Here is a 20,924-nt window from a genome sequence, read left to right as displayed (position 1 = left end):
TGAAGAACCCTGGTTGGTTCCAGATAGAAACCTTTTGAGGTTCTAGATAGAACCTTTTTTACTTTGAATATGTGATAGAGAAAGAGAGGGAGATTTATTGATAGAGGGAGAGACTCTAAATGTGTGTGTGCATGTATATGACAATGAATGAGAGAGAGAGAGAGAAGAGGGGAGAAGATATTTATTGATAGGAGAGACTGCGAGCGAGTAAGTGAAAGAGAGGGTTCTACCTGGAACCAAAAGAGGTTACCCTATGGGGGACAGACGAATAACCCTTTTGGAACACTTTGTTCTAAGAGTGTGGCATGAATGACACACACATCTCCCCTCCCAGTCCCACAGTTCCAGATGTGTTGAGTGTTTCTGCCCTGCAGCAGTCGAGTCTTAAAATACACTCCACCTACGCATTCCACCACTGCCCCTCCCCCCCGCCTCTACGCATCACTTCCTGTTTCTCTCACTCTTCCCGCTCTGCTCCTCCCAACTGCCTGCCTGCTTTGGCACTCATCTACATCACACATAATTACCACACAAAGAACATATCATATACACACACTCATATGAGCTCATACACCCTGCACAGTCACTCACACACACACACACACACAGTCACAGTCAGTCACTGTGCAAACGGTTAGGATTCATACATGCTCATAGACTTACTCACATAAAAACACATTCTGTATCTATCTGTCACATATGTGTGCACACAGTCACCACTGTACAAAGAAGACAACACAGTTAGCATGGTGCAACGGCGCACACACACACTCACATACTGTTACTATATCATATTAACTCACATACTGTTACTATATCATAGTCATTTTAACTCACATACTGTTACTATATCATAGTCATATTAACTCACATACTGTTACTATATCATAGTCATATTAACTCACATACTGTTACTATATCATAGTCATATAAACTCACATACTGTTACTATATCATAGTCATATTAACTCACATACTGTTACTATATCATAGTCATATTAACTCACATACTGTTACTATATCATAGTCATATTAACTCACATACTGTTACTATATCATAGTCATATTAACTCACATACTGTTACTATATCATAGTCATATTAACTCACATACTGTTACTATATCATAGTCATATAAACTCACATACTGTTACTATATCATAGTCATATTAACTCACATACTGTTACTATATCATAGTCATATTAACTCACATACTGTTACATTATATCATAGTCATATTAACTCACATACTGTTACTATATCATAGTCATATTAACTCACATACTGTTACTATATCATAGTCATATTAACTCACATACTGTTACTATATCATAGTCATATTAACTCACATACTGTTACTATATCATAGTCATATTAACTCACATACTGTTACTATATCATAGTCATATTAACTCACATACTGTTACTATATCATAGTCATATTAACTCACATACTGTTACTATATCATAGTCATATTAACTCACATACTGTTACTATATCATAGTCATATTAACTCACATACTGTTACTATATCATAGTCATATTAACTCACATACTGTTACTATATCATAGTCATATAAACTCACATACTGTTACTATATCATAGTCATATTGACTCACATACTGTTACTATATCATAGTCATATTAACTCACATACTGTTACTATATCATAGTCATATTAACTCACATACTGTTACTATATCATAGTCATATTAACTCACATACTGTTACTATATCATAGTCATATTAACTCACATACTGTTACTATATCATAGTCATATTAACTCACATACTGTTACTATATCATAGTCATATTAACTCACATACTGTTACTATATCATAGTCATATTAACTCACATACTGTTACTATATCATAGTCATATTAACTCACATACTGTTACTATATCATAGTCATATTAACTCACATACTGTTACTATATCATAGTCATATTAACTCACATACTGTTACTATATCATAGTCATATAAACTCACATACTGTTACTATATCATAGTCATATTAACTCACATACTGTTACTATATCATAGTCATATTAACTCACATACTGTTACTATATCATAGTCATATTAACTCACATACTGTTACTATATCATAGTCATATTAACTCACATACTGTTACTATATCATAGTCATATTAACTCACATACTGTTACTATATCATAGTAATAAACTCACATACTGTTACTATATCATAGTCATATTAACTCACATACTGTTACTATATCATAGTCATATTAACTCACATACTGTTACTATATCATAGTCATATTAACTCACATACTGTTACTATATCATAGTCATATAAACTCACATACTGTTACTATATCATAGTCATATTAACTCACATACTGTTACTATATCATAGTCATATTAACTCACATACTGTTACTATATCATAGTCATATAAACTCACATACTGTTACTATATCATAGTCATATTAACTCACATACTGTTACTATATCATAGTCATATTAACTCACATACTGTTACTATATCATAGTCATATTAACTCACATACTGTTACTATATCATAGTAATAAACTCACATACTGTTACTATATCATAGTCATATTAACTCACATACTGTTACTATATCATAGTCATATTAACTCACATACTGTTACTATATCATAGTCATATTAACTCACATACTGTTACTATATCATAGTCATATTAACTCACATACTGTTACTATATCATAGTAATAAACTCACATACTGTTACTATATCATAGTCATATTAACTCACATACTGTTACTATATCATAGTAATAAACTCACATACTATTACTATATCATAGTCATATTAACTCACATACTGTTACTATATCATAGTCATATAAACTCACATACTGTTACTATATCATAGTCATATTAACTCACATACTGTTACTATATCATAGTCATATTAACTCACATACTCTTACTATATCATAGTCATATTAACTCACATACTGTTACTATATCATAGTCATATTAACTCACGCACTGTTACTATATCATAGTCATATTAACTCACATACTGTTACTATATCATAGTCATATTAACTCACATACTGTTACTATATCAAACTCATATTAACTTGCATACTGTTACTATATCATAGTCATATTAACTCACATACTGTTACTATATCATAGTCATATTAACTCACATACTGTTACTATATCATAGTCATATTAACTCACATATTGATACTATATCATAGTAATAAACTCACATACTGTTACTATATCATAGTCATATTAACTCACATACTGTTACTATATCATAGTAATTAACTCACATACTGTTACTATATCATAGTCATATTAACTCACATACTGTTACTATATCATAGTCATATAAGCTCACATACTGTTACTATATCATAGTAATAAACTCACATACTGTTACTATATCATAGTCATATTAACTCATACTGTTACTATATCATAGTCATATTAACTCACATACTGTTACTATATCATAGTCATATTAACTCACATACTGTTACTATATCATAGTAATAAACTCACATACTGTTACTATATCATAGTCATATTAACTCACATTCTGTTACTATATCATAGTCATATTAACTCACATACTGTTACTATATCATAGTCCTCACATACTGTTACTATATCATAGTCATATTAACTCATACTGTTACTATATCATAGTCATATTAACTCACATACTGTTACTATATCATAGTCATATTAACTCACATACTGTTACTATATCATAGTAATAAACTCACATACTGTTACTATATCATAGTCATATTAACTCACATACTGTTACTATATCATAGTAATAAACTCACATACTGTTACTATATCATAGTCATATTAACTCACACTGACACACAGTCATCAGGGTGCTAAGAAGAGGAATGGTGAGTGGTTAAGCAATCATGACACACACACACACACACACACAAACACACAATCCATGTATCAATTGTCTCAAGGCTTGAAAATCCTTCTTGAACCTGTCCCCTCCCCTTCATCTACTCTGACTGAAGTGGATTTAAGAAGTCACATCAATAAGGGATCGTGGCTTTCACCTGGATTCACCTGGTCTATGTCGTGGAAAGAGCAGGTGTTCTTAATGTTTTGTACACTCAGTGTACATCACTGCATGCATACTCCTTTGATATTATCCATGAGAAGAAGGGCAGGGTGGGCGGTGTAATAATGATGCACATCACATCCTGATGCGTACATCATCCCCTCCCTCACCCCAGAGATGAGACCACGCGCCACTGCAGATCTTATTATAGCCGTCGGCTGGCTGGGAGATAAACCACGCCACTGTCCATGCCTCTCCGTAGCATTACAACTGCACTTCACATCATAGTGTACATCTGAGGTGGCACCATATTCCCTATATAGTCCAACACATGCTGATGTGGCTATAGTAGGCTTACATATTGTATACGGATTTCAACCCATCCGTCATGGTAGTAAGGCCTACTGATCTATGGAGATAAATAGGACATGGAAAGAGTGCATTTTGTCAATGCACTGAGAGTTAGTTGGTCATGATGAATGATGGTTCAGGATTGTTACACAATTTAGAGTCCTTGAGCAAACCAAATGAACGGCTCCAGCTATTTATGTATTACATAACTCCCAATAAACCTCATGCAACTGTCAGTTAAGGTTATGAGAGTAAGTGAATCAGAATTTATGTCACAATCCACCGGATATTGGTGCGTGTGTGTGTGTGTGTGTGTGTGTGTGTGTGTGTGTGTGTGTGTGTGTGTGTGTGTGTGTGTGTGTGTGTGTGTGTGTGTGTGTGTGTGTGTGTGTGTGTGTGTGTGTGTGTGTGTGTGTGTGTGTGTGTGTGTGTGTGTGTGTGACAGCGGCTCTATACTTACTCTTATTATAACCATCTGAGCCTGAGGAGTATTGCCTAATGCGGACCTGGACCACATATTGGGAAATGTCTGTGTGGTCCTGTGTTGTCTATCAGCTATCTCTATTTGCCCCAGATAAATGAGACGTGTGTGTGTGTGTGTGTGTGTGCACGCTTTTCAATACTATTAGGTGAGAGAGAAATAGAAAACCAGATCAACAACTTAATACAGTTTTAGAATGTTTATTACAACTCTGATATAAATGTGAGGTCATAGTAAAAATAAAATAACAATCTATATATAAAATAGCTTATTTCACAGTTCATACAACATTTCACGTAGGCTACTTCTCTGTAGTTATTATCACAGTTGAATTGTCAGTGCAGCATATTGAACAGGTGAGACTGGTGTTACTACTGAACATTGTTCATATGTTATGTATATCATTTGACATTGTATACTGAGCACCATTTCAGTACAGTCTCTAGCACAATCCCATTCATAGTCATTGATCAAAGTCCACTGGGTGAATGTGTGCCCTCCCCTGTTGTTTTTATAGTTTTACCCAGCAGAGTGGGTTATTTCCTGGTGTGTCTCTGTGTGTTGACCGTTGACACGTCAACTTTAAACATCTGTTATCCGTTTCGTGTTGTATGAGTCATCCCTCTCGTGCTTTATGAGTCATCCCTCCACGAGCTATGCGTCAGGAACTAACTGCCCTGGAACTTTTCCACTGAAACACTTTTTCTGTCTCTGAGTTTTACCACTTCCTCAAACTTTCCAAACACAGTCACTGAGGTCTGTTCGAGTCTGATCTCGTTCTAGTTTGTGAGTTGCTCTTGTTCTCTCTCTGCTTCTTCTTTCTCTTGTTCTCGTCGAGCCACGGCTGAGACCCAGTTCTAGGGTGTAGCCTAACCTGGTCCCCGTGAGGGCGGAGATATCGCACCCTGGCCCGAATAATCTCATTGTCCCGCGGGCTCGCCAATGTAGGTCAACTTCCTCCTGACCCGTCCTTTAAACCTGGATTTAAACCGGTCTCTCCACCGGTTACCGGAGGTTAAGATCAGTTCGATCATAGCCTACTAACAACAAAGCTCCATTCAGAGCCGTTTTCACAGTTCAGAATGCCGCAATGGCCCGGTTTGAGTTTAGGGACAGGGTGGTGAAAACGTCCCCGGCGCGACAGCAGGTCCTTCCGCCGGTTCTAAGCACCCTCTCCTCCCCCAGCTCCAGTGAAAGTCTCGCTCTCTTGCTGGGGAGGAAATCGGGCGCAACGGACGCCTTCCCCCGGCGTTTCCTGGAATGCCTGTCTGGGCTCACAGGGCTCCGGTTCTCTTTGTCCTCTACCGTCTCCTTCCCAATAAATGTCCTGGTCTTGCATGCGCCCTGCGTGGCCTCAGAGTCACTAGATATGGGCTCCTGGATAGTTGGGGTCAGCGGCGACTCGGGCTCTGGCTCGACCTGTGACACCTCCACATCGACTTGTTCCCCACTGGCAGTAGTATCCATCGCATCCTCCTCTGGTGTGACCGGGACCAAGTGTGCGGTTCCCAGCTCCTCTCTCTCCTTGGCCAGGCAGGCGGAGTGGTACAGGTCGCGGGCGGAACGCATGACCACGGAGAGCAGCAGGCTCCGGTGTAGCCTCATACCTCCTCGCTGTGCTCGGGAGGCGTACAGTTTACTAATGGACACTGCCATGATCCGTTTGGCTTCAGCGCTCACGTCCATAGTTCCTCTTCTTGGTAGATAACCGTCAATTACGCACTGTTCGGTTGACGGTTGGAACAATAACTTAGAGCGTCAAGCTTTAGAATACTATTCGATACTATTAATACAATATTATTCTATCTATAAATGAAGCTGTACTTGTGTGTTGAGTTCTTCCTTAGTTTACAACTGTCACCAGCTGGTGTACAACAAGATAATGAGAAGTCCAGAGTAACAGGGCGGTGTTATATTTCCACTCTGACGTAATGAGCCTCGAGCTGCTTCATTCTTCCTTGGTGACAGGATAAACACGCCCTGCCCAGACCTTCCTGCTCAAGCTTAGTTTCCTGCAGTAGATACCGTATGGCTGTCTACCTTACAGCATTACATGTATGTAACCTAGACGACCTCCTATTGTAGCAACCGGTAATAAGTAAGCGTTTCACGGTATAGTCTACACCTGTTGTATTCGGCGCATGTGACAAATAACATTTGATTCGATGTTTTACACATGTTGTTGGAAACGCAGAGATCAATATGCTGTTTGCGATTTCAAGAAACTCAATAAAAATAATAAGATGTTATTCTAGTAAATTCATTGTAATAATAACATAACAGACTACCTGTGTTGTTGGAAACACAGCTAGCCTATGTGTAACGGATGTGAAATGGCTAGCTTAGTTAGCGGTGCGTGCTAAATAGCGTTTCAATCGGTGACGTCACTTGCTCTGACACCTTGAAGTAGTAGTTCCCCTTGCTCTGCAAGAGCCGCAGCTTTTGTGGAGCGATGGGTAACGATGCTTCGAGGCTGAATGTAGTTGTTGTGTGCAGAGGGTCCCTGGTTCGGGCGAGGGGACGGTTTAAAATTATACTGTTACATTGGTGCCGTGACCTGGATCACTGGTTGCTGCGGAAAAAGGAGGACGGTCAAAAGGGGGGTGAGTGTAACGGATGTGAAACGGCTAGCTTAGTTAGTGGTGCGCGCTAAATAGTGTTTCAATCGGTGACGTCACTTGCTTTGAGATCTTGAAGTAGTAGTTCCCCTTGCTCTGCAAGAGCCAAGGCTTTTGTGGAGCGATGGGTAACGACGCTTCGAGGGTGACTGTTGTTGATGTGTGCAGAGGGTCCCTGGTTCGCGCTTAGGTATGGGCGAGGGGATGGTTTAAAATTATACTGTTACATATGTCATCACCAAAATGCTGCTTGAGACTTCAAGCAACTCAAAATCAAAGTAAATAACATATAGCTTGTCTATTCATATAGAATACAATTTTATTATAGTCAATTTATATGAAGCTGACATAAAATAGAATATAATATAATTGAATATACTTCATTTAATTGTTGTCAGAGCAACATAAAAACAGATAGTGATCCTACAGTAGAAAACAACAACATCAAATGTCCCTAATATTCCAAACATATTGCTCTGTTCCCTTTTAGAGGACTATTATAGTGTTGTTGTTTTTCTATCAATCCCTGCAATATGTATCAATGTTCAGTTACACTATAATTCTCAGAAGTCTGTGGGTGGTAAAATATGTAGCTGTCTCCGTGTTTCCAGGGAGTTTCTGGTTTTTTTTTTCCCTCTCTATATTTTTTTTTCTATCCAACGTCACCCTCAAACATCCATATATGGCCCATCCGCCCTGGCTGTGAGTTCCCCAGGGGCGCGCAGTGGAAAAGCCATGACGTGAACGCGCAGCCACGTAACCGCAGCGCACAGCGGCACTTCCCCCATCGAGCCCCAGCGTTCATCAACGCACAGCGGCAGCATCGCAGCCGTATCGTCATCGCCACAGCTTCCAAATATGGAGTTGTCACCGGTACAACAGCACAGCGCCAGTACCTTGCGCGTTGGGGCTGGTTGCTTGCAGATGTGCTTGGTTTACTAGGAAGAGGCACGATTGAGGTTAAACAGCAGCTGTCAGTCTAGTTTCTAGAGCTGCGATAAGAGGTCATAACGTCTATAAATAGAACTCGGGGGAAATCTGCGACTCAGTAAACTCCAATCTATTTGTTCTCTGACTGTTGACTGTCTGTGTGACTGTTCCTTTGTTCGCCTATTGCTTTCATTCTTCTAATTGGATTCAAGTACTAATGTGTGCTGTGTGGGACAGTCTCGTGCCCTTCTGAACCGTGATATGACTCACTGTACACTTAATAGAATTACACATCTCTATGGCACACACATTCTATTATACTCCGAGGTGGAAATCGAAAAAAGTAACTCTGGGAACCCACCAATGTAGCCTAGTAAAATCCTTGAATGCACCTGAAAAAGCTGATTTCACATGTTAGAATGATTTCACTCCCAGACCTAGTTTGGGTTTCCCCCACCTTTGATTGTAGGTAGGCCTATAGATGTGTAATAATATATTGTAGACATAGTCTGTTCTAACTTGTCATTCCCCAAAACAAAACATCTTGATCATCCAGTGAGTCAGTCAGTGTCCATGTCAAGTGATGATTTCTCCATTGGACTTGGATCCAGCAAGGTGCCAGCCCAGCAGTGTGTGTGTGTGTGTGTGTGTGTGTGTGTGTGTGTGTGTGTGTGTGTGTGTGTGTGTGTGTGTGTGAGTGTTTGTGTGTCTAGTGGACTTGGATCCAGCAAGGTGCCAGCCCAGCAGTGTGTGTGTGTGTATTTGTGTGTCTAGTGGACTTGGATCCAGCAAGGTGCCAGCCCAGCAGTGTGTGTGTGTGTGTTTGTGTGTCTAGTGGACTTGGATCCAGCAAGGTGCCAGCCCAGAAGACTAAGAATAAACATTTGTCGGAATAACCATTTAACTGTCAAGATTTCCATCCCACTGCATGTAAAAATAGTCTGCTATGTGTGCGTTGTGAATGGCACCCTATTCCCTAGAGTGCACTACTATAGGTCCTGATCAAAGTAGTGCACTATATAGGGAATAGGGCGCAATTTGAGACACATACATTTATCGTTTTCCGACCTTAGTGCATTCCATCCACTGAGTGAGTGATGGCTTATGTTTGACGTGCAATGTGTGTGCGCGTGTGTGACGTTTGAGATCTGTGAATTTTCACAGTGTAAAAGGGGGAGGAACGCGGAGGAGGGGGGAGAAAGGGAGGAAACAGGACAGAGACAGAAAGGAGGGAACGGGGTGTGGGAGAGGAAGATAAAATTTAATGGGCAGGGCAAAGGGGAAGGGGAGGAGTCAGAACAGAGGGCAAAGGGGAAGGGGAGGAGACAGAACAGAGGATATGAGAGAGAGAGAGAGAGAGAGATGTATGACCATATGGCAAATGAATGACCATATTAGAGTAACATATTTTCCTCAGATTACAAAGACCCACAAAGAATTTGAAAAAACAAATCAGATTTTGATAAACTCCCACGGCTATTAGGTGAAATACCACAGTGTGCCACCACAGCAGCAAGATTTGTGACCTGTTGCCACAAGAAAAAGGGCAACCAGTGAAGAACGTACACCATTGTAAAATCAACCCATATTTATGTTTATTTATTTTTCCTTTTGTACTCTAACTATTTGTACATCATTACAACACTGTGCATAGACATATTCCTTTGAGACTTTAGTGAGTGTAAGGTTTACTGTTCATTTCTGATTGTTTATTTCTATCTTGTTTGATCTATTTCACTTGCTTTTGGCAATGTCAACATATGTTTCCTATGCCAAAAAAAGCCCTTTAAATTAAATTGAGAGAGAGAAAGAGTTGGAACGATTTTATGTGGGGGAAGTGGTGTTGGACTCAACACATTTTGGCTCAGTCAGAGAACTTGGCTCTTTCATAGACAAGTCTCTCATTAGCCAATTCTTACACAATGTCCCTCCTGTCAGCAATGCAATTTACTTTAATTTCATTAAAGGTCCAATGCAGCCGTTTTTATCTCAATATCAAATAATCTCTGGGTATATTTTCAATTAAAATGGTCAAAAACAAACAAAAATAGCTTCTTAGCAAATATCAATTTCTCAAGCAAGAATTTTACTCGGACTGTCTGGGAGTGGTTTGAGTGGGGAAGGGGGAACTGAAAAGTAGCTGTTATTGGCAGAGAGTTTTGGAAATGTTTGTTGTTGTTCTATTAACTAATTTACCGCATGGTGATGTCACCAGGTAGGCCATAACTCCATCCCACATAAACAGGCTGACATTTCAGGCAGTCTTTTCAAACAGCTCTTACTCTAAAAGGGAATAATCACAATTTTCACAGTATTACTACAACCACATATTGCGAAAATATATATAAAACACAGTAAAATCATGTTTTTGACTGCACTGGGCCTTTAAATGAAATAAAAGTATGTTAGTGTTAGGATACCACAGGGTTCAATTCTTGGACCGAATCTCTTCTCTGTATTCATCAATGATGTCGCTCTTGCTGCTGGTGAGTCTCTGATCCACTTCAACGCAGACGACACCATTCTGTATACTTCTGGCTCTTCTTTGGACACTGTGTTAACAACCCTCCAGACGAGCTTCAATGCCATACAACTCTCCTTCCGTGGCCTCCAATTGCTCTTAAATACAAGTAAAACTAAATGCATGCTCTTCAACCGATCGCTGCCTGCACCTGCACGCCCGTACAACATCACTACTCTGGACGGTTCTTATTTAGAATATGACTCATATAAAACATCTTCAATCCAAAGTTAAATCTAGAATCGGCTTCCTATTTCGCAACAAAGCATCCTTCACTCATGCTGCCAAACATACCCTTGTAAAACTGACCATCCTACCAATCCTCGACTTCGGCGATGTCATTTATAAAATAGCCTCCAATACCCTGCTCAATAAATTGGATGCAGTCTATCACAGTGCCATCCGTTTGGTCACAAAAGCCCCATATTACTATCCACCACTGCGACCTGTATGCTCTCGTTGGCTGGCCCTCGCTTCATACTCGTCGCCAAACCCACTGGCTCCAGGTTATCTACAAGACCCTGCTAGGTAAAGCCCCGCCTTATCTCAGCTCGCTGGTCACCATAGCAGCACCCACCTGTAGCACGCGCTCCAGCAGGTATATCTCTCTGGTCACCCCCAAAACCAATTCTTCCTTTGGCCGCCTCTCCTTCAAGTTCTCTACTGCCAATGACTGGAACGAACTACAAAAATCTCTGAAACTGGAAACACTTATCTCCCTCACTAGCTTTAAGCACCAGCTGTCAGAGCAGCTCACAGATTACTGCACCTGTACATAGCCCATCTATACTTTAGCCCAAACATCTACCACTCCCCCTACTGTATTTATTTATTTATTTTGCTCCTTTGCACCCCATTATTTCTATCTCTACTTTGCACATTCTTCCACTGCAAATCAACCATTTCAGTGTTTTACTTGCTATATTGTATTTATTTTGCCACCATGGGCTTTTTTTGCCTTTACCTCCCTTATCTCACCTCATTTGCTCACATTGTATATAGACTCATTTTTCTACTGTATTATTGACTGTATGTTTGTTTTACTCCATGTGTAACTCTGTGTTGTTGTATGTGTCGAACTGCTTTGCTTTATCTTGGCCAGGTCACAATTGTACATGAGAACGTGTTCTCAACTTGCCTACCTGGTTAAATAAAGGTGACATAAAAAATAAATATACCACTATTCCTGAAAGAATGTGTTTCCTCATAAAGCAATTGTTACTTCTATATGATGAGGTGGACTAGCATAGAGCAGGGCATGCATGAATGACAAGCTAATGTTTCTCTGATTTTGTGATTATACATTTAATATTGCTGTGTTGTTCAATATGTATAAATACCACAGTACTGTGCTACCCTTTTTGGAGCAGGTGTATGCAACTGTAAAGGGCATGCATCCCTTAGTAAGGGGATGCCTGGATTTAAGAGCACTTAACCAAGAAGTCCTGCTGTTCTATTCTATTCTGAATGAATATATCATATGCATTTACATCTCTGTTATATCATTACAAAAGCAGATATGTACAATTCTGACTGTCTAGCTTTGACACAGTACCAAATGACAGTACAGTCCATGGCCACATGACAGCGAAGTGCTGGCGTCCTGCTTCGGGTCCCCAGCGCGCATGCGTCAGGTCTGGCGTTGAAGTGTCCAATATGTCGCTGGAAGATCCGTTCTTCGTAGTCAAGGGGTAAGGAAGGGTTTTTAAATAAACTGTCAACCAACTTCTCCACCGTTTACTTACAGGACAAGTTGGATATGTATGACGTTTGAGGTAGTTTCGTTTGATAACGTGGCGTTTAGAAGTTATCAACCTGTCTGTGGCAAGCTAATTTGCTAGCTAATGCTACAGGCTAGATTCGCAATCAACGTGCAGGTTTATGTTGACATTAAGGTAGCGACTTCGCGTTGGCGTGTCGTTGAAATCTAGTCTTCGTGTCAAAAATGATTCCTTGAAAGTTGGGTGGCGAGTTTGGGTCTATTGCAACGGGGCAGTTGACGGAGTGTTGTGAAATTGACAGGGATGTGTGGAGTGTCCACACAGATTTGTTTGGGTCAAGATAGGGCGTTACATCTCCGCGTTACCTAGAAATGTAGGCTAACGTTACATGCCTTATTAGAAGCTTTGATGGCACGTGTGTGTGTGTGTGTGTGTGTGTGTGTGTGTGTGTGTGTGTGAGAGAGAGAGAGATGGAGATTGTTGTGTTGTGCCTGGAGTAGAGGGCATGCAGCTTCGCCAGCTTGCGACATGTGTATCATCAACCACATAGCTAAACGTGGGATCAGTGAGTAGATACATTGCAGTATCAAATCAAATTGTATTAGTCACATGCGCCGAATACAACAGGTGTAGGTAGACCTTACAGTGAAATGCTTACTTATCAGCCCCTAACCAACAATGCAGTTAAAAAAAATACCAGTAAGATTAAGAAATAAAAGTAACAAGTAATTCAAGAACAGCAGTAAAATAACATCAACGATACTATACACAGGGGGTTATTGGTACAATGTGCGGGAGCACCGTTTAGTTGAGGTAATATGTACATGTAGGTAGAGTTTTTAAAGTGACTATGCGTAGATGATAACAACAGAGAGCAGCAGCCGTGTAAAAGGGGGGTGCAAATAGGCTGGGTAGCCATTTGACTAGATATTCAGGAGTCTTATGGTTTGGGGGTAGAAGCTGTTTAGAAGCCTCTTGGACCTAGACTTGGTGCTCCGGTACTGCTTACGGTAGCAGAGAGAACAGTCTATGACTAGAGTGGCTGGAGTCTTTGACAATTTTTAGGGTCTTCCTCTGACACCGCCTGGTGTAGAGGTCCTAGATGGCAGGAAGCTTGGCCCCAGTGATGTACTGGGCCATAGGCACTACCCTCTGTAGTGCCTTGCGGTCGGAGGCCGAGCAGTTGCTATACCAGGCAGTGATGCAACCAGTCAGGATGCTCTCAATGGTGCAGCTGTAGAACCTTTTGAGTATCTGAGGACCCATGCCAAGTCTTTTCAGTCTCCTGAGGGGGAATAGGTTTCGTCGTGCCCTATTCACTACTGTCTTGGTGTGCTAAGACCATGTTCGTTTGTTGGTGATGTGGACACCAAGGAATTGAAGCTCTCAACCTACTCCACTACAGCCCCGTCGATGAGAATGGGGGCGTGCTCGGTCCTCTTTTTCCTGTAGTCCACAATGATCTCCTTTGTCTTGATCACGTTGAGGGAGAGGTTGTTGTCCTGTCGCCACACGGCCAGGTCTCTTACCTGCTCCCTATAGGCTGTCTTATCGTTGTCGGTGATCAGGCCTACCACTGTTGTGTCATCTGCAAACTTAATGATGGTGTTGGCGTCTGCCTGGCTGTGCAGTCATGAGTGAACAGGGAGTACAGGAGGGGACTGAGCACGCACCCCTGAGATGCCCCCGTGTTGAGGATCAGCGTGGCGGATTTGTTGTTACCTACCCTTACCACCTTGGGGCAGCCCGTCAGGAAGTCCAGGATCCAGTTGCAGAGGGAGGTGTTTAGTCCCAGGGTCCTTAGCTTAGTGATGAGCTTTAAGGGCACTATGGTGTTGAACGCTGAGCTGTAGTCAATGAACAGCATTCTCACATAGGTGTTCCTTTTGTCCAGGTGGGAAATGGCAGTGTGGAGTGCAGTAGAGATTGCATCATCTGTGGATCTGTTTGGGCGGTATGCAAATTGTAGTGGTTCTAGGGTTTCTGGGATAATGGTGTTGATGTGAGCCATGACCTGCCTTTCAAAGCACTTCATGACTACAGGCGTGAGCGCTACGGGTCGGTAGTCATTTAAGCAGGTTACCTTAGTGCTCTTGGGCACAGGGACTATGGTGGCCTGCTTAACCTGTCGGTATAAAAGACTCGGACAGGGAGCGGTTGCTACATTGTTGTAGCTAACATCGTTAAATATAACCTAGCATTTTTCACTGTCTCTTTAACAAGGGCTTGTTTAAAGTGTGTGTCAGGGAAATGCAGAAAAGGTATTAAGTGTGTGATGTGTATATTTTTATGATGTGTGTCTAAACCAGGGCTCTCCAACTCTGTTCCTGTGGAGCTACCATCCTGTAAATTATCATTCCAAGCCTAATCTAGTGAAAACCTACAGGAGGGTAGCTCTCCAGGAACAGGGTTAGAGTGAAAACCTACAGGAGGGTAGCTCTCCAGGAACAGGGTTGGAGTGAAAACCTACAGGAGGGTAGCTCTCCAGGAACAGGGTTGGAGGGTTGGAGAACCTACAGGAGGGTAGCTCTCCAGGAACAGGGTTGGAGTTAAAACCTTTTATTTAACTAGGAGGGTAGTTAAAGGAACAAATTGGAGTATTTAAAACCTACAGGAGGGTAGCTCTCCAGGAACAGGGTTGGGCCACTTGTGAAAACCTACAGGAGGTGACTCCCAGGAACAGGGTTGGAGTGAAAACCTAATCTAACCGGAGGTAGCTGTCTCAGGAACAGGGTCCAGGAGGAAAACCTTGGAGGGTCTCTCCAGGAACAGGGTTGGAGTGAAAACCTGGGAGGGTAGCTCTCCAGGAGGGCAAACTCAGGACACACTTGGAGAGCCCTGATCTTTTTACATGTATTTATTTAACCTTTTATTTAACTAGGCAAGTCAGTTAAAGAACAAATTATTATTTACAATGACGGCCTACACCGGCCAAACCCGGACGACGCTGGGCCACTTGTGCGCCACACTATGTGACTCCCAATCACGGCCGGTTGTGATAAAGCCTGATCTAACCGGTGTGTGTTGTCTCAGGGAGGTCCAGAAGGCCTTGTCTCGTGCCAGGAGCCTTTACGAACGCTGGGAGGAGCTTCTGGAGGAGGGCACTCAGGTACACACTGGACACACACGCCTCTTAACTGCATTTCTACTGGAATGTGTGCAACCACAGCATGTAAAACAACAGCTTAGAATATGTGGAGCCACAGCGTATATAACAACAGCTTGGAATGTGTGCAGCTACAGCGTGTATAACAACAGCTTGGAATATGTGCAGCTACAGCGTGTATAACAACAGCTTGGAATGTGTGCAGCCACAGCGTGTATAACAACGGCTTGTCATCATTAATCTCTGACTTACTAGTGTAGCCTGTTCAGTCCCTCCCTACCTGATATGTACTGTTACTGTTATCTGTAACTGTGCTCTATCTATAAAGTACAGGTGAACATGGACTTTTCACTGTGTTCGGTCTCATGTTTGACATGCCTACATGTTTTTTGTTTGTTGTGCAGGTGAGCAAAGATGAGCTGGACTGGAGCACCAATGAACTGAGGAACTGTCTCAGAGCCATAGATTGGGACCTGGAGGACCTGAGTGAAACCATCAGTATCTTTTTCTGTCTTTATAAACATAACGCTTACACACACAGAGAGAACGGGGGAAAGAATGAAAGATGACAGAGTATGCTATATGAGGGCACTTCCATGTAAATGGACCAGGAGCCTTTACGAACGCTGGGAGGAGCTTCTGGAGGAGGGCCCTCGGGTCCACACACACACTGGACACACACGCCTCTTAACTGCATTTCTACTGGAATGTGTGCAGCTACAGCATGTAAAACAACAGCTTGGAATGTGTGACAGAGTATGCTATATGAGGGCACTTCCAGGTAAATGGACCAATGAGCACCAACGTCAAGTTCATAAGATCACATCGAATGTTATTTGTCACATGTGCTGAGTACAACAGGTGTAGACCGTACCGTGAAATGCTTACTACAAGCCCTTAACTCCATTTCTTAAACTGCATTGTTGGTTAAGAAAATATTTACTAAATAAACAAAAACATTTAATAAAAATTAACACAATAAAATAACAATAATGAGGCTGTATACAGGGGTACCGGTACCGAGTCAATGTGTGTTGGGTACAGGTTAGTTGGGGTAATTTAATCATGTAGGTAGGGGTAAAGTGACAATTTTTAAAAATTGAACCTTTATTTAACTAGGCAAGTCAGTTATGAACAAATTCTTATTTACAATGACTTATGTTCAGCTCATAGTGTCTCCTACTGTCCTCTCTTCCACTGACTGTTATGTTCAGCTCATAGTGTCTCCTGTTACTGTCCTCTCTTCCACTGACATATTGTTATGTTCAGCTCATAGTGTCTCATAACTCCTGTTTCTTTGTCTTTCTGTTGTCTGACTGTTATGTTCAGCAAACCAAGAGTGTTAAAACAGTCTGATTCTGGAGTACCCTTCCCCTCTCTCTTCCTCCCTCTCCCAGTTAATGTCACCTTTCCCAGCTCTTACTGACAATACTCCTACCCACTGACTGCCTCTTGTCTCTTTCCATTTACTGTAACCAGCATCCTCTTCCACTGAGAACCAAGTGTCTCCTGACACCGGATGTTCAGCTCATAGTGTCTCCTGACTGAACTGACTGTTATGTTGAAATTTGGTTAGTCCAGCCTGACCTTGATTTCAACATCCACAGTGTCTCCTGACTGGACTGGACCAAATCTGAACCAATTAAAGAATTATGTTTGGATAGTACAGTCCAATACCAAATAATAGTGGAGTACAGTAAAGAAAAGTAGAGCACTCTATTGTATTGTACTGTAGCTGAACTTTTACTTCCTCTCTTCCACTGTACTGTATTGTACTCTACTGTATTGTTACTGAACTCTACTGCATTGTAGCTCATTACTGTATTGTACTTTCTACTGTATTGTAAACCAAGAGTTTACTCTACTGTATTGTACTGTACTGAACTCTACTTTACTGTACTGTATTGTACTCTTGTACTGTATTGTACTGTACTGAACTCTACTGTACTGTGCTGTATTGTACTGTACAGTACTGAACTGTTTCAACTGTACTGATTTCACTCCACAGAACTCAACTGGACTGGACCAAATTACTGTACAGTACTGAACTGTACTGTTTTCTACTGTACTGTGCTGTATTGTACTGTACTGAACTCTCTGTACTGAACTGTACTACTGCACTGTACTGAACTCTACTGAACTGAAATCTACTTTACTGTGCTGAACTGTACTGTATTCTACTCTACTGAACTCTACTGTACTGAACTCTACTGCATTGTACTTTACTGTACTGTACTGAACTCTATTGTATTCTACTGTACTGAACTATACTGAACTGAACTCTACTTTACTGTACTGAACTGTACTGTACTCTTACTGAACTCTACTGCATTGTACTTTACTGTACTGTATTGTACTCTACTGTACTGAACTCTACTGCATTGTACTTTACTGTACTGAACACTACTGCATTGTACTGTACTGTACTGTATTCTACTGTACTGTTTTGTACTGTTCTGAACTGTACTGTACTCTGCTCAACTCTACTGCACTGCTCTCTACTGTACTGATCTCTACTGTACTGATCTCTACTTTACTGTATTGTACTGAACTGTACTATACTGTACTGAACTCTACTGCATTGTACTGTACTGAACTGTACTCTACTGTACTTTATTGTACTGTGAACTCTACTGTACTGAACTCTACTGTACTGAACTCTACTACTGAACTCTACTGAACTATCTGAACTGAACTGAACTATACTACTGAACTCTACTGAACTGAACTATACTGAACTCTACTGAACTATACTGAACTCTACTATTGTACTGAACTCTACACTGCTTTGGTCTGCTGCGGTGTGATGTCTAAACTTGTGAAACATGAGGAGAATGACATCCATAATTATGCAGTTTCTGTGTAGTATAGGGGACCATGATGTAATTCCGTTACCGTAAATGCGTTACCGTGTAAATCCACTTCACTTACTGTAGTTCAATAACCAACTCAAGGTGTGATGTTGTAGCTGACCCCATTCTTTCTGCAGACATCTTTGAATGTTAATTCTGAGCAGGTATTTAAGAGTTTTTGGAAAACATGGTCGCATAAAAACCTGAGGGAGATTTTACTGTGATTCCGTTACCAAAGTTTACATCTGCACAGTTCTTCCACTAAATTCGTTTTTTATAAAATGTTCTGTTTAAATTGTTAAATGTAGTGCTTGTGCATATAGTTGTATGGTTGGTTGAACTTTGAAAGTTTTTTTGTTTGGCATAGTTTTAAATGTTTGGCATAGTTTTAAATGTATGTGAAAGCGGAATTGCCCATGAGAGAGAAGGGATGGGGAGGCGGGGTAGAGATATGGAACTGTCCTTCCTCATAGAAAGAGGGGATGAGGCTTGTGTTTCTAAACAGATATTACATACACTTCCAACAAAAGAAGGTATGAGAGATGGTGGGGTGGTAGTGATCATAGTCTGTCCTTCCTTATAGAAAGAGGGGGAGAGATGTATAGTCTGTCCTTCCTTATAGAAAGAGGGGGAGAGATGTATAGTCTGTCCTTCCTTATAGAAAGAGGGGGAGAGGTGTATAGTCTGTCCTTCCTTATAGAAAGAGGGGGAGATGTGTATAGTCTGTCCTTCCTTATAGAAAGAGGGGGAGAGGTGTATAGTCTGTCCTTCCTTATAGAAAGAGGGGGAGAGAATATACAAACACAAACTGGCCCAAAGACCAACTGAGTCCGAGACTATGATATCTGGAGCAGGACAGCTGATATGAATGAGGTGTGTGTAGAGCGTAGGCCTGTGTGTGTGTGTAGAGCGTAGGCCTGTGTGTGTGTGTGTAGAGCGTAGGCCTGTGTGTGTGTGTGTAGAGCGTAGGCCTGTGTGTGTGTGTGTGTAGAGCGTAGGCCTGTGTGTGTGTAGTTACAGGTGTTCAAAAACAAATCTCTTGAGTCCAAAGGGGGGTGGCACTGCCCCCCTCCGGGCCTCCTACACTGCCGTACTCGGCAGAACCACATTCCTAACCGTTCCTGAGGAGAACCCTGAGATCTGTGTGTGTTGAGCCTTGACCCTCTCCCAGGTATCGTTGAGTCCAACCCGGGGAAGTTCCGTCTGGGGGAGAATGAGCTGCAGGAGAGGAGAGACTTTGTGGAGCGAACACGGCAGGCCGTACAGGTAACACGGTGTAATATCTCTCCCTGTCTGTCACCGGCAGGTAGCCTAGTGGTTAGAGCGTTGGGCCTGTAACCCAAAGGTTGCTGGATTGAATCCCTGAGCTGACAAGGAAAAAGATCAGTCGTTCTGCCCCTGAGCAAGGCAGTAAACCCACTGTTCCCTGTGTGCCGAAGACGTGGATGTCGATTAAGGCAGCCCCCCGCACCTCTCTGATTCAGGGGGGTTGGGTTAAATGTGGAAGACACATTTCATTTGAATGCATCCAGTTGTACAACTGACTAGGTATCCCCCTTAACCTACCTCTATAACGGAAAAGAAAAGGTGATTTCGTAGCGAACACTGTGTGTTGTCGTGGCTAACACTGTGTGTTGTCGTGGCTAACACTGTGTGTTGTCGTGGCTAACACTGTGTGTTGTCGTGGCTAACACTGTGTGTTGTCGTGGCTAACACTGTGTGTTGTCGTGGCTAACACTGTGTGTTGTCGTGGCTAACACTGTGTGTTGTCGTGGCTAACACTGTGTGTTGTCGTGGCTAACACTGTGTGTTGTCGTGGCTAACACTGTGTGTTGTCGTGGCTACTGTAGCTAACACTGTGTTGTTGTCGTAGCTAACACTGTGGTGTTGTGTGTAGGAGATGAAGGATCAACTCTCCAGTCCCTCTGTTGTGGCCCAGGCAGAGAAGAAGAACAGACAGGTTGGTTTGCCTGTCTACACACTATTTCTCTCTCTCTCTGCACACCTTTATGTTGATACACGTTGACTTATACAGGCATCTCCTGTCTCACACGGTGTAACATCAGCTGGCCTCTGTCTATCTCAGGCTCTGATAGGTGCATCTGGGCAGGACAGGTCTGATGGTCTGGAGTCTCACCTGGTGTCAACCAACTCCAGATACATCCAGGATCAACAGGAACAGCAGCAGGTAGGATGGAGGGAGGGAAGAGGGTTAGCGTGAAGGTTTCTGTGTCTCCTTGATATTTAAGGAACAAGATGATG

The 20,924-nt window shown here is 41.8% G+C and overlaps 2 protein-coding genes across 2 annotated transcripts in view; one reads left to right on the top strand and one right to left on the bottom strand.

Moving 5' to 3' along the window:
* Positions 1-5,098: 5,098 nt before the first annotated feature.
* On the bottom strand, positions 5,099-6,811 carry ier2b (immediate early response 2b). The gene has a single exon (XM_064959081.1). The coding sequence runs from the start codon at positions 6,598-6,600 to the stop codon at positions 5,992-5,994; it is 609 nt and encodes a 202-aa protein (XP_064815153.1). The 5' UTR covers positions 6,601-6,811; the 3' UTR covers positions 5,099-5,991.
* Positions 6,812-12,580: 5,769 nt separating this feature from the next.
* LOC135530915 (syntaxin-10-like) overlaps positions 12,581-20,924 on the top strand; it is a 17,054-nt gene continuing 8,710 nt past the window's right edge. The window contains exons 1-6 of the mRNA XM_064959086.1: positions 12,581-12,674; positions 15,738-15,813; positions 16,215-16,308; positions 19,834-19,928; positions 20,560-20,622; positions 20,749-20,850. Of these exons, the coding sequence (XP_064815158.1) occupies positions 12,640-12,674; positions 15,738-15,813; positions 16,215-16,308; positions 19,834-19,928; positions 20,560-20,622; positions 20,749-20,850 (465 nt within the window). The 5' untranslated portion in view covers positions 12,581-12,639. The remainder of the gene's footprint in view (positions 12,675-15,737; positions 15,814-16,214; positions 16,309-19,833; positions 19,929-20,559; positions 20,623-20,748; positions 20,851-20,924) is intronic.

Source organism: Oncorhynchus masou, unplaced genomic scaffold (genome assembly GCF_036934945.1).
Source record: "Oncorhynchus masou masou isolate Uvic2021 unplaced genomic scaffold, UVic_Omas_1.1 unplaced_scaffold_1459, whole genome shotgun sequence".
NCBI classification, from domain to species: Eukaryota; Metazoa; Chordata; class Actinopteri; order Salmoniformes; family Salmonidae; genus Oncorhynchus; species Oncorhynchus masou.
The sequence above is the reverse complement of the archived record's forward strand: the minus strand, read 5'-3'. Positions and strand labels throughout refer to the sequence as shown.